This window comes from Urocitellus parryii, chromosome 3 (genome assembly GCF_045843805.1).
Source record: "Urocitellus parryii isolate mUroPar1 chromosome 3, mUroPar1.hap1, whole genome shotgun sequence".
Classification (NCBI taxonomy): Eukaryota; Metazoa; Chordata; class Mammalia; order Rodentia; family Sciuridae; genus Urocitellus; species Urocitellus parryii.
The window spans coordinates 205,505,414-205,517,904 of record NC_135533.1 but is presented as its reverse complement, the minus strand read 5'-3'; the positions used below and the strand labels follow the sequence as shown (position 1 = coordinate 205,517,904).

The 12,491-nt window shown below is 61.1% G+C and overlaps 1 protein-coding gene across 1 annotated transcript; it reads left to right on the top strand.

The window, feature by feature from the left end:
- The first annotated feature begins 6,406 nt into the window (after positions 1-6,406).
- Klf2 (KLF transcription factor 2) lies at positions 6,407-8,872 on the top strand. The gene is made up of 3 exons (XM_026389943.2): positions 6,407-6,543; positions 6,765-7,584; positions 8,255-8,872. The coding sequence occupies exons 1-3, from the start codon at positions 6,469-6,471 to the stop codon at positions 8,428-8,430; spliced, it is 1,071 nt and encodes a 356-aa protein (XP_026245728.1). The 5' UTR covers positions 6,407-6,468; the 3' UTR covers positions 8,431-8,872.
- Positions 8,873-12,491: the final 3,619 nt, after the last annotated feature.

Genomic DNA, 12,491 nt, shown 5'->3' with positions numbered 1-12,491 from the left:
TGGCTTCCTCCAGGTTCAGTGGCTCACTGTCAACTGTGGCTCAAAAATACTAAATGGAAGATCCCAGAACAAGCTCTTCATAAGTTCCAGATTGTTGGATCCCTACATAACGTGATGACATCTCACCTGGCCCCAGTCTGTCTCGACCAGGATGGGAATTACCTCTGTGGCCAGTGTTTCCACCCTGTATAGGCTACTTGCCCGTTGGCACTCTGCGGTTGTCTTGGTTATCAGATCTTGGTTGCTGCCCCGCATGGTCGTCTTCAAATAACCTTTATAAAGAAGCCTAATGCTATGTCACAGAGCCTATGTCACCCTCCTCGGTTCATGTCACCGTGTGCCCACTGTGTCATCTCACAGCATCACAAGTTGGGTGCGTATAATACAAGACATTTTGAGAGAGAGAAAGGCCATTTGTACATGACTTTGCAACAGTACATTGTTGTGTTCTGTTACTCTCCTACTGTGCCTGATTTACCAAGTAAACTTAGGTATTACAATCTGTGTGTGTGTGTGTGTGTGTGTGTGTGTGTGTGTGTTAGTACTATCTGTGGTTTCAGGCATCCACTGGGGTCTTGGAATGTATCCCCTGCAGAAAAAAAGGGAACAGCTCTTCTTTGAGGCAGCCTGATGTACTGATGATCCGGCTGTGGTCCTTCCATCTGGTGGAATACTATTCAGCTGTGAAAAGGAATGAGCCATGGATACAGGCTGCCACACGGCCGAGCCTCCAGTTATTAGAAGACAGACAGACGCAAAAGGCCCCGCTGTATGATCGCGTCTATAGGAAATGAAGGAGGATCCTGAGACCCAGAATGCAGAGCAGGGGCTGCCCGGGGCAGGGTGGGGAGAGGCCAGGCGAAGGGCCAGGATGGATCTTCTCGGGGTGGGGAGATTCTGAAGCTGGACGGCGGCGATCGCCTAAGCTGGTCCACGTGTGGCCTGTCCCCGACGGCGCGATGCATCCGCAAACCCAGATCAGAAACGAGGGCCCTTGGCCCAGAGGAATGGCCCATGGAGCAATAAGAAGTGACCCAAGCAGAGACCTAAGTCCTCCCAGCCATGTCCCCACTAACCGTGTGACTGCGCCTGCCGACCTGCGGGGGTCCCAGAGCCCCCTCCCCCAGGGACACCCCTCAGCAGTCAATGTCCCCTCCCGCCTTCCCTCCCAGGTCCCAGGCCGGTCGGAGCCCCTCCCACAGGCCTCTGCTGGGTGCCCACGGGGAGGCCGCTAAGGCCCGGGAGGCCCTGGGGCTGGAGTCAGCTCCCCCCTCTCCTGCCCAGGTTCTCCGCGCTGTCGCTGAGAGTCAACGTCCCCTTCTCCGTCACTCATCTGGACCTGAGGTGACTCAGCCCTCTGTGGTCCCGGGGAGTGGACCCAGGTGGGCACCGTGGGGTGTGGTGGGTGGAGAGGGGCCGCGTCCTCATGGTCTTTACATCACAGAGTGTCCTTCTCCTTTTCATTTTTCGGTCACTCACAGGCTGCGGTGGGGGTTTGTCTTGAGGAGGCTCCGGCCGTCCTCCTGCCTCGGCCTCCCGGGGGCTGGGGCACAGCGGGGTACCGGGTCGGACCTCCCGCGGCTCACAGATGCCCAGGTGAAGTTCCTCGCGGCCCAACGGGCACCGCCAAGGCCGTGGCGCACCGTGACTCCTCTCCTGGGAACCCCTGACCCTCCCGGACGAGACGGAGCCGATGGCGGGTGACAGGGGCGGGGAGGGGACAGCTGGGGTGTGGCTGCCCGTGGGACCGGGCTCCTTGGGGTGGTGAAATGTGCTGGAATGGACCACGTGCAGGTTGCACAACAGCATGTTCTAAATGTCACCGGGTCGTGCACTTTATCTATGATTTTATGCTATTGGTGCCGGGGACGGAACCCAGTGCCCACCCAGGGCCCCAGGTCACTGCGCTGTGTGTCCAGGGGCCAGGACCTGCCTGGGGCCCCACCACCCAGGGGGTGCACCTCTACAAGGTCAAACCAGAAAACACACAGCGCCTCAGCGCAGAGCCTGGCATGCAGTAGGTGCTCAATAAACGTCGCTCCCTCCCCACGTCTGCCGCGGTGTCAAGGAGACGGGCAGCGGTGGCCTGGCTGGGGGGGGGGGGTGAGAGATTCTGATGAGACCCAGCGGAGGCCAGCCAAGTGCAGCCCACGCCGTCCCCGTCCCCACGCGACATCCCGTCCCCACGTGCCACCACCTCTTGCTCACAGAGCTGTCAGGAAGGTCCAGAGGTGACAGCAAGGCGGTTCTGTCCCGAGACACACAGCCCAGGGTGACCACAGAAGGTGACCCGTCCGAAGTCCCCCTGTGCGGGCCCCGGACTCCCTCCAACACGGGGAGCCGGACGCCTCGTGCCGACCTCAGCAGGAAGGTGGCCCAGCCTGGGACCACACAGGACACCTGCCCGGGTGCGTGGCCTGGACGGCAGGTGACGGGATGGTAGTGCGAGGGAGGCCGCGCTCCAGCCCCCCAACCCCAGTGCTGCCTCTCACGGGGCGAGAGACTTCCGTGCCTGGGAGCCCCCCACGGACTCCGTGGTCTGTCCTCACAACCAAGCAGCAAGGACCCTGGAGCACCTACAGGGGCCACCTCATATTTTCACCACGCAACTGAGGCTCAGAGAGGTTAAGTGGTCGGCCTAAAGTCACACAGCTAAAGTGGCCACTAAAGTTCAAGTTTCTTTTCATGCACTGGCCAGGCTCTCCGCAGATATGTCCCACACGGCTGAGGTCCTTGGGGGGTGACAACCCTGCAGCAGTCTGTCGGTGTCTCCACGCGGCCTTCTTCTCTGTCTTTTCTCTGATGAGGACACTTGAGAGATCCAGGGCTCACTCTGACCCGGGATGATGCCATCGAAGAGCCCAGCTGCGTCCGCGAGGGCACCTTTCCAGACAAGGTCCCGTTCACAGTGCGGGGATCGGGAGGTGCGCGTCCAGGGGTGACGTGGAAGCCATCACCCCAAGGTGACAAGGCAGGTCGCTGGAAGCTGGGCCCAGGACGGGAAAGTGGAGAACCCACAGGAGGGGAGCCGTCCACTAACCAGCGCATTCATCGTCCAGTGGACATTTATTGAGCACCTACTGTGTGCTGTTGAGCACATGGCCCCAAGGCACATCGGGCTCCGCCCCAGGGGCCTGGCCACACAGAGCCTGGCCAACATGGGGCCAATCAGGCTGTAATGAGGAGGGAAAGACCCGGAACCTGAGAGATGGAACAGGCCACGGCAGGGTGGGCCTGGGCAGCACAGTGTTTGAAAGCCTGCAGCTCAGCTCAGGGCTCGTCTTGCAACAGATTCAGCCTTTGCTTTTTGGAACTTTCTGGAAATTAAAAAAAAAAAATTCAACCCAGAGTGTCTGAATCCACAGATGTGGAGCCTGAGGATACGGGGAGCCAACAGTAGATTCATTAGAACATTTACAGTGCCCCAAACTGGAAGGAAAATATCCCGGGACAGGCAAAGAGAGAAATGGTGGTATATCCAGTCGTGGAATACTATTTAGCAATTAAAAAGACATGAAGTACCAAGCCACAAAAGACACCAAGGAACCTTAAAGGCATATTGTCAGGCACAGGAGGCATCTAAAAAGGCTACGTACCGTGTGATTCCAACATACAACCTTCTGGAAAGGTGAAACTGTGACAGTGTAAAGACCAGTGGTGGCCGGTGGCTTGTGGGGGAGGGGGAGGGGGAGTAAGTAGCGCACAGGGGACTCTCAGGGCAGTGGAGCCACTCTGCATGGTACTAGAATGGTGGACACATGACACCACGCTCTTTGTCAAAATCCAGGGAACATCTGGATGCGGCAGTACCCGCCTGCAAGCCCGGCTACGGAGGAGGTGAAGGCAGGAAGATCTCAAGTTTAAGGCCAGCCTCGGCAACTGACGGAGACCGCGTCTCAAATCAGATGTTTTTTTAAAGGGCTGGGGATGCGGCTCAGTGGTAGAAGGCCCCCAGGTTCGATTCCCTGTAACCGACAAAAAATAGAGATCACAGAAGACACAACACGGTGCACCCTGATGTGAACGTGGACTTCAGCTGGTGGTCTGTCTCCATCGGCTCCACAGGCGGGGGGTGGCTCGGCGGTAGAGCGCTGGCCCAGCAGGGTCAAGCCCCTGGGCACAATCCCCAGCACCCCCCCCCAAAAAAAATCTGTAAGAGTTGTAATAAATAGCCACCACAAGACACCAACCACGTAGGGGGGTGCTACGTGGAAACTGTCCTTTGCTCAATTTTTCTGTAAATGTAAAATGGGCCTAAAAGATCCATTATTTCAGGGGGTGGAGAGGACAAAGAAAAGCAGGAGCCAAACAGGCAGAATTCCAAAGGAAGGAGCACTGGCCTCAGGAGCCAGAGGAGGGCCTGCACGGCACTTGTAGAGGGCTCTGGTGTCCGCCCCGCGGGGGCCCCCTGCCCCTTGGGGTAGGTGCTGATCAGCCCCCGCTACCCGCCAGTTCTGTAGCCACAGGCTCAACCAACCCCACGTGGAAGACGCCTGGGGGGAGCTGCAGCTGTGACTGAACACGCTGACTTTTTTGGGGGTGGCATTATTTCCTAACAATACAGGGTGACAGCGACTTGCTGGTTGTTCTGCTCAAGTAGCATGAGCTCTATGAGACATTCGGAGTCACCTGGAGACGGAGTCTATGGGGAGGATGGGGCTGTGTCATTTTATATGACAGGTAGGCACCCGAGCATCCTCAGATTTGGGGGCCCACGGATACTGAGGGAAGATGTATTATTATGCGTATTTCACAGATGAAGCCAGCCCAGAGAGGCAAAGTCACTTGCTCAAGGTCACACAGTGGCAAAAAAAAACAGACTCCCAACGACCAGGAGGGGCACCTGTGGGTTCACTAGGAATCCCTGCAGCCCAGCCCTGTTGGCCAGGCTGCAGGGGGCCGCCCGCTCCGGGTTGATCAGAAAGCTGTTTGCTGAACACATCAGAATGAGTCACCGTGGGTGGTGTGCCCTGGGCTCCTTCCAGATGGGAGGGTCCAGGATCGGGGACCCCAGAGGGGTTGCTCAGTCCCCCTGTGGTGCCAGGCCCCACCCCTGCCTCAGCCCAGGGGTCCAGTACTGTGGGTGGCAAAGCCTTCCTGGCCCCAGGGACAACCAAGCAACCCAGGAAAGAAGCGGAGGCCTGAGAGTCCCCGAGACCCGCCCACAGACACACTTGTCCCATTCCCTGCCCAGGACCCTTCTGGCTCCAGCCCAGACCACTGCTGCGCCCACCTGGCCAGCACAGGCCACAGGACAGCCCAGCACCCATCCCTCCAGGGGCAGAGAGGCCCCAGGTCAGGAGCCCCAGGCCAGCCACCACCCAGCTCCTGGTCACCCCAAGATGCTCTCCCTCTGAGACCCGCGGGGCTCCCCTCACCCCCTGAAGACCTTGGCTCACACATCAAGCCCTGCCTCAGGGTCAGACTTCACCCCCCCCACATCAGCACTTCCTCTTCCCCCCACGGGTTCTTTCTGTTCCCCACTGGGGCTGATCCACCATCGGTGTCAATTCAGTTTCCCTGCCCCCTGGTCTACTACCATGGAAGTCCCCAAGGGCAGGGACTTTGTCCACCTGCAGTCTCCGGTGCCCCTCCGGGCTGACTGGAGTGAGGACACCCGGGTGTGGGGGACAGAAGGGCCCTGGGAAGGTGCCCCACCCCCAGCCTGTTCTGGGTCGCTGGAAGAGGGACTGTCACCACTGTTGTGACTAAGTTGTCACTAAGTTGTCACTGGGCAGCCAGTGAAGGCCAGGGGCCGGCAAGGGGCCTGCCAGGGTCTGCGGACCTCCGCCTCTCTCGGCCGCCCCTGCCTCAGTTTCCCTCACTGTGGGGCTCACGGGCGGGGTGTCTGGGGGTGGGCGCGTCCCCAAGACTAACACCCCGTGACCTTCACACACCAGGGGGCTTGCAGCAGATGAGGGTCCCGAGGGTCATCCACCATGGATCTGGTGACCCCCGACTTCCCTCCGTTTAGGATTCTGGGGGCCCCTCTGAGGCCCCTCTCCCCTTCCACCCGGGACCCGGGAGCCTCCAAGCCGAGTGCCCCCCCCAGTCTCCGGGAGACCCCGGTGCCACCCCCGCCGCAGGGCCCTGACGCAGGGGGGATCCCGGGCGCCCGCTGCTGTTGTGCGGCGCGTGTTGTCGCCGTCGCCCGGGAGACGCCGGGGGCGGGCCGGCGGGGGGCGCGGCCTGGCGGCGCGCGAGGGGCCGGACCTGCGCGCGGGGCCCGGGCGGCCGCAGTGGCCACGGCCGCCGCCGCCCGCCGGCTTATATACCGCGGCTAAATTTAGGCTGCGCCCGAGCTCGTCCCCATCCGGGACGCGTTTCCGCCGCCGCCGCCTTGGCCCGGCCCCCGCGCGCGCCGCGCCTATAAGGCCCGGGCGGCCGGCCGCGGCCCACTGCGCCGTCCCCGCCCTCGCCCCGCCAGCCGCTCTCGGGTCCCCAGCCCGCGTCCCCCGGGTCCCAGCCATGACGCTGAGCGAACCCATCCTGCCGTCCTTCTCCACCTTCGCCAGCCCGTGCCGCGAGCGCGGCCTCCAGGAGGTGAGGGCGGCGGGGACCGCGGGCGGCGGGCTCCGGAGGGACCCTAGAACGTAGGCTGCGGGTAGTGGAGAGTCGGGGCGGAAACCGCGGGCTCCAGGTAGCAGAGCGCGGGCGGCGGGGGTCGCGGGCTCCAGGTGGTAGAACTCGGGCGGCGGCGCCGCGGGCGTCCCCCCAGCCCTCCGCGCGCTCACGCCCGCGCCCCCTCGCCCTGTCGCCCGCAGCGCTGGCAGCGCCCCGAGCCCGAGGCCGGCGGTGCCGACGACGACCTCAACAGCGTGCTGGACTTCATCCTGTCCATGGGGCTGGACGGCCTGGGCGCTGAGGCCGCCCCGGAGCCGCCGCCGCCGCCGCCCCCGCCGCCTGCGTTCTACTACCCCGAGCCCGGCGCGCCGCCGCCCTACGGCACCCCGACGGGCGGCCTGGTGTCGGAGCTGCTGCGGCCGGAGCTGGACGCGCCCCCGGGGCCCGCGCTGCACGGCCGCTTCCTACTCGCGCCGCCGGGCCGGCTGGTCAAGGCCGAGCCCCCCGAGGTGGACGGCGGCGGCGGCTACGGCTGCGCGCCCGCCCTGACCCGCGGGCCACGGGGCCTCAAGCGCGAGGGCGCCCCGGGCCCGGCAGCCGCGTGCCTGCGAGGCCCCGGAGGGCGACCCCCGCCACCGCCCGACACGCCGCCGCTCAGCCCCGACGGCCCCGCGCGTCTGCAGGCACCCGGCCCGCGCGCCGCGTTCCCGCCCCCTTTTGGTGGCCCCGGCTACGGCGCGCCGGGCCCGGGTCTGCACTACGGCCCACCGGCGCCCGCCGCCTTCGGTCTCTTTGACGACGCGGCCGCGGCCGCCGCCGCCCTGGGCCTGGCGCCACCCGCCGCCCGAGGTCTGCTGACACCCCCCGCGTCCCCGCTGGAGCTGCTGGAGGCCAAGCCCAAGCGCGGTCGCCGCTCCTGGCCGCGCAAGCGCACCGCCACCCACACCTGCAGCTACGCGGGCTGCGGCAAGACGTACACCAAGAGCTCGCACCTCAAGGCGCACCTGCGCACGCACACAGGTGGGTGCTCGGCGCGGGAGGCGGGGGTGCCGCGCGCCGGGGAGACGCGTTCTCTGGCGTGGGCGAGAAGAGGAGCTGGGAACGCCCTGGGGTCGAGGCTCAAGATCTGGGGAGGGGGCGCACACTCCGGAACCCTCCCCAAGGGGCGTGGCCAGGAGACTGGGGAGAGCGAGCGAAAACTCACAGTTGGGGCCTGGGCAGGGCGTCTCAGGAGGTTGGGGAGGGGGATCACACTTAGGAAATGTCGTGGGACGTGGGTAGGGGGACTGCCCAGGACGCTGTGCACACTTAGGGTTCCCCAGGGTCGAGGCTTAGGAAGCTGGGGAGAGGGTGTGCACTTAGCACTCAAGAGACCTGTCTGCCGACTGGGAATGTTAGGGAGGGGGTGCACGCTCAAGTCCCCTCTGGGGGTGTGGCTCGGGACCCTTTAGAACACTCCTGGGGGCGTGGCTGGAAACCCTGGGGAGTGGGCACTGCCCACTGGACTTCCAGGGTGAGTGAGGATCAGAAGGTGGAGGGCGTGTGGATTAAGGCTCTTAGGGGTTCAAAACGTGGGCAGGCATGAGGGTTAGGGCTGGGGACAGGTGCGCGCTGGAGGAGGCGCTACGGTGGCCTGCATGCTGTGTCCAGGCGGGGAAACTGAGGCTCACTCGCTGTCCCTTCCCCGCAGGTGAGAAGCCCTACCACTGCAACTGGGAAGGCTGTGGCTGGAAGTTCGCGCGCTCAGATGAGCTCACGCGCCACTACCGCAAGCACACGGGCCACCGGCCCTTCCAGTGCCACCTGTGTGACCGCGCCTTCTCGCGCTCCGACCACCTGGCGCTGCACATGAAGCGGCACATGTAGCCGGGACACCCCCGCCTCTCCGCGCGCGGCCGTGGCGGGTCCCACGTGCCGGGCACGGCCCTCCCAAACTGTGACTGTATTTATTGGACCCTGAGGACCGGGCTGGACTGTGTGGCCACGGAGGGGCTTCTGTCGCCGCCCCAGGACAATGACAACGCCACCACCCCAGCCCCTATCCGTGACTAAAGACCCAGTGGGAGAGGACACTATCCTCTTCTCTTCGACGAGTTCTGTTTTCAAAAATGGTGCAATAATTAAGTGTCCCCTTCCCTCCCACGGGTCGACACTAGAGGATCGAGGCTTGATGCTTCGTGAGAGAGAACAGCCTTCCTTTGTACTGTCTGCGGTATTTTTTATAATATTGTACATAGTGACTGTGACAGATATTGTATTACTGTACATAAGGGAGACAGGCGGGCTTTTGGGCTGCCTCGTTTTTATAAGGCGCTTTTTTTAATTAAAAAGAAAAGTTTTGCATCTTTTGAAAAAAAAAATCACAGCACTGGTCTGGCTGTTTGGAATCTGGGGACACTTGGGAGGGGCTGGCGGGGGAGCAGGCAGCTTTGGCCGAGGCACAGTGTGAAGCTCGCCCTGTCCCCACTGGCTCCAAGATCACCAGCTGCAGCACCCAGCTGCCAGGAACCTGTGGGTTTTTCTATAAATTTAAACACTGCATTTTAGGGCTGAGGGTGGGTTATTTTAAGGTTGTTCCTTGAGCCATAAATTGCCTCCTTTTCCCCAGAGCTGGGGAAAGTGCTCGCGCCCTACTGACGTGGCCTCTGCTGGGCCCAAAAAAAGCTTTACCTTTTTCTGGAAGTTTCTGAGGTTTAGCCAAACTTAGTGTGCAGGGGGTTTTTTTGTTTTTTTTTTTTTTTTGTGTGTGTGTGTGTGTAAAGTGCTGACATGCTGCACCTTTTCCTACTCCTGCCTTTTTAGCCAGATTTTTTTGAGATGACTTCCCCAATCTGCTAGGGGAAAAAAAATGAAGGTCACCTTTGCGACGATGCATGGAGCTGAGCTCTTTTTCAGGTGAGGAAACCGAGACCCAAAGGGAGCGAGCCATGGCGTGCTGGAATTAGGGTGCTAGTCTGGTCTGGATGCCTCCCGAGGGTTTCTAAGTCTCACTACAGGAAATCAGTGGCTTTTTGCAGTGACCCACCTGGGACTTGCATGGAAACGTCATGAGACCCTCCCCTGTAGGTTCCCTGGTGCAAAAAAAAAAAAAAAAAAAAATCATGGCAGACAGTAAAACCCCTGCTTGGATGGTGGGAAGAGGCTAGTCCAGTAATCTACCTTGTAAGCAAGGGGACACCTCTGTACCCCACCCCAAATGTCTCACTCGGGTGACAAGGTGCATCTCCCTGAAAGCTTCTCCTGCCACCCCTCGCCTTCCCCTTCTCGGGGCCCTGGGTCACCATGGTCACTGACAATTGCACAAGTTGTTTCCAGAAAGTGAAAATACTCATGAGCACAGCCCGTTTTAAAACACTCTCACCCCGTTGCGACAGAGGCTGGGATTTCCTCCCTCCCTCCCTCCCTCCCTCCATCCTGCCTCCCCCTGGGGCGCAGCCCTGGAAACAGCTGAGAGCTGTTTGGTAATATCCACGAAAAGCAGAAACGGGAGATGACAATCTGATTCATCTTTCGAGAGTAAATACCCGGGCTCACTTCCGCTGCCACCAAAGGGTGTGAGTGTTTTTGCTCGAGCTGTGCCCTCTCTGCGTGCAACTTCTGCAAAAACTGCCCCGGAACACCACGGTGGCCCCTGGACCCGGGGACGTGGCCCTCCTTGCTCAGCACCAGGCTTTGCAGCACCGGAGCAGAGGGAAGATCCTGGGCTGACCATGGGGGAGACGTTTTTCTTGCTTGTTCCAGAATGCCTGCCAGATTTCCCCAGGGGGGTGCGAGGGGGGACCCAGGTCTCTGAGTCCAATGACAGGGCAGCCGTGACGCCGCTGACACTGTTGGGTTTCGGTCTCCTGCATGCCTCCAAGAGATAGCACAGGAAGTGTCATCCCTCGATGCCTGGCTGTATGCTTCAGCAAGTGACGCTGGGGACCTAGGGCTGGGTTCCACAGACCAATCCAGCGAGGTCGACTTTCCCGCCTCCTCCTGAAATCAAACACGACTCCCACCATGTGCCTCTGGGTGGGTGGTCCTCAGCCCGGACACCGGGGTCTGGAGACAGTCTGGGTTGTCACAACTTGGAGTTTCTGCTGTCATCTAGGTAGGGAGTCCAAGCCAGGGATGCTGCTAAATGTCCTATGATGCGTAAGGCTGTCCCTGTCACCGATGGACCCAGTCCCAAGGGGCAGCACTTCTGAGGCTGGAAACACTGGTCTGGGTCCCCAAAGATCATGGTTTCTCAGCAGGGACACAGCTCCGTGTCACGGGAAAATGCCACCCAGAGAGGTACTACACTTCTAGCCCCTGGGATCCTCAGGAGGAGAAGACAGCACCTGGAGAGGCAGCCGCACCCCCTTAGAAAACATCAAAGACCCAAACCGACAACACTGCACCTCGCATTCTGAGTTTTTCTTTTCAGTTTCGTGTCTCAGGGGACAACAGGTATCTGGTTCATGCTGAAAGGCTTTCACGTGCCTGCAATGACGGCTGTATCCTGTTTTCCAGAGTGACACACCTCCTCCATAATGTTTTTCCCTGTGATAGGTTTCTTCTTTTTCGGGGGAGGGGGAGTACCAGGATTTGAACTCGGGGGGCACTTGACCACTAAGACATATTCCCAGCCTTTTATATATATATATATTTTATTTAGGGACAGGGTCTCACTGAGTTACTTAGCACCTCGCTTTTGCTGAGTCTGGCTTTGAACTTGCAATCCTCCTGCCTCAGTCTCCCAAGCCCCTGGATTATAGGCCTGTGCCACCGTGTCCAGCTCCCCGTGAAGGGTTTCTATTGTCATTTTCACGGCTGTGTAATATTCCATTTAGATATGCCAGGAGGTACTTAAGCAAAGAATCTCTGTGTCCATGGGTTCTGCACTGTCTGGATGCCACCAAATGTTCAAGAAACATTGCACCTGTGCTGAACAGAGACAGGCTCTTCTTTGTCAGGATTCCCCAAACAGCACAGCACAATAGCCCTTGGCCCAGCCCTTGCAGGGCACATCTTCCCATTCAGGTAGAGGTCACTGGACGCCCGCGGGAGGCCGGCTGCACATTCTGTGCCACCCCGTGTCCTTCACATCAAGGGTTCAGCATCTACAGATCCTGGTATCCACAGAGGGGCCAGACCAACCCCTGGCAGGTGCCAGTGACTATATTTCAAACTGTCCCCAGCGGGCGGGTCAAAGGATCAGACGGGGTGAGGGTTCTGAGGGGTTTTGACGTGGCCCGATGGCTGTGGGGACGGGAGAACATTCAGGACCCATTTCTCTGCCAGGCGTCTCCTGTAGTCGCCGCTGGGCACCAGGCGCAGCCCGGGAGGGGTGCGGGACAGGGCTGGGCCGCGCCAGGTGCTGCAGGTGGCCCTGACTCAGCACCCGGCCTCCCCAGGAGTCCCCAGGCCCCAGGCCAGGGCACTGCGTGGCTTAGGTGGCCTGTGCCCCAGCTGTCCCCCTGCACCTAGGCCAGGGTGCCCCAGGCACTCGGATGCAGAACGTGATGGTGCCCTGGGAGGGGCGACCTGGGCACCCGGCTCCGCCCTCCAGATGCAGCGCGGGGCCCCTCTCAGGTCATGGGGCCAGAATGGCTCCAGGGTGAGAGACCCTGCGGGTGTCACTGGTGACCTACTAAGTCCCCACTCCCACTGCAGCCAGGAGGCCAGGGCAGCGCTGGGGGCCTGGGGGAGGGGACCTGCAGGGACACCCTGCAGCCTGGAGCGGTTGGGGGTTCAGGGCGCAGCGGGAGCGCAGCCTAATTCCCCCCAAATAACATGGGTTTCCCCCGAGGCCCTGCTGACACTCGGGCTGGATCTTCCCGCAGGGCGCCTGTGCCGGCCTCCCCCACAGACACCAGTGGCACCTCCACCCTGAGGTCACAACCACCCAAAGCTGTGCTTGCAGGCTCTGCCGAGGGGGCGGAACCGGCGCTGGGGACAAA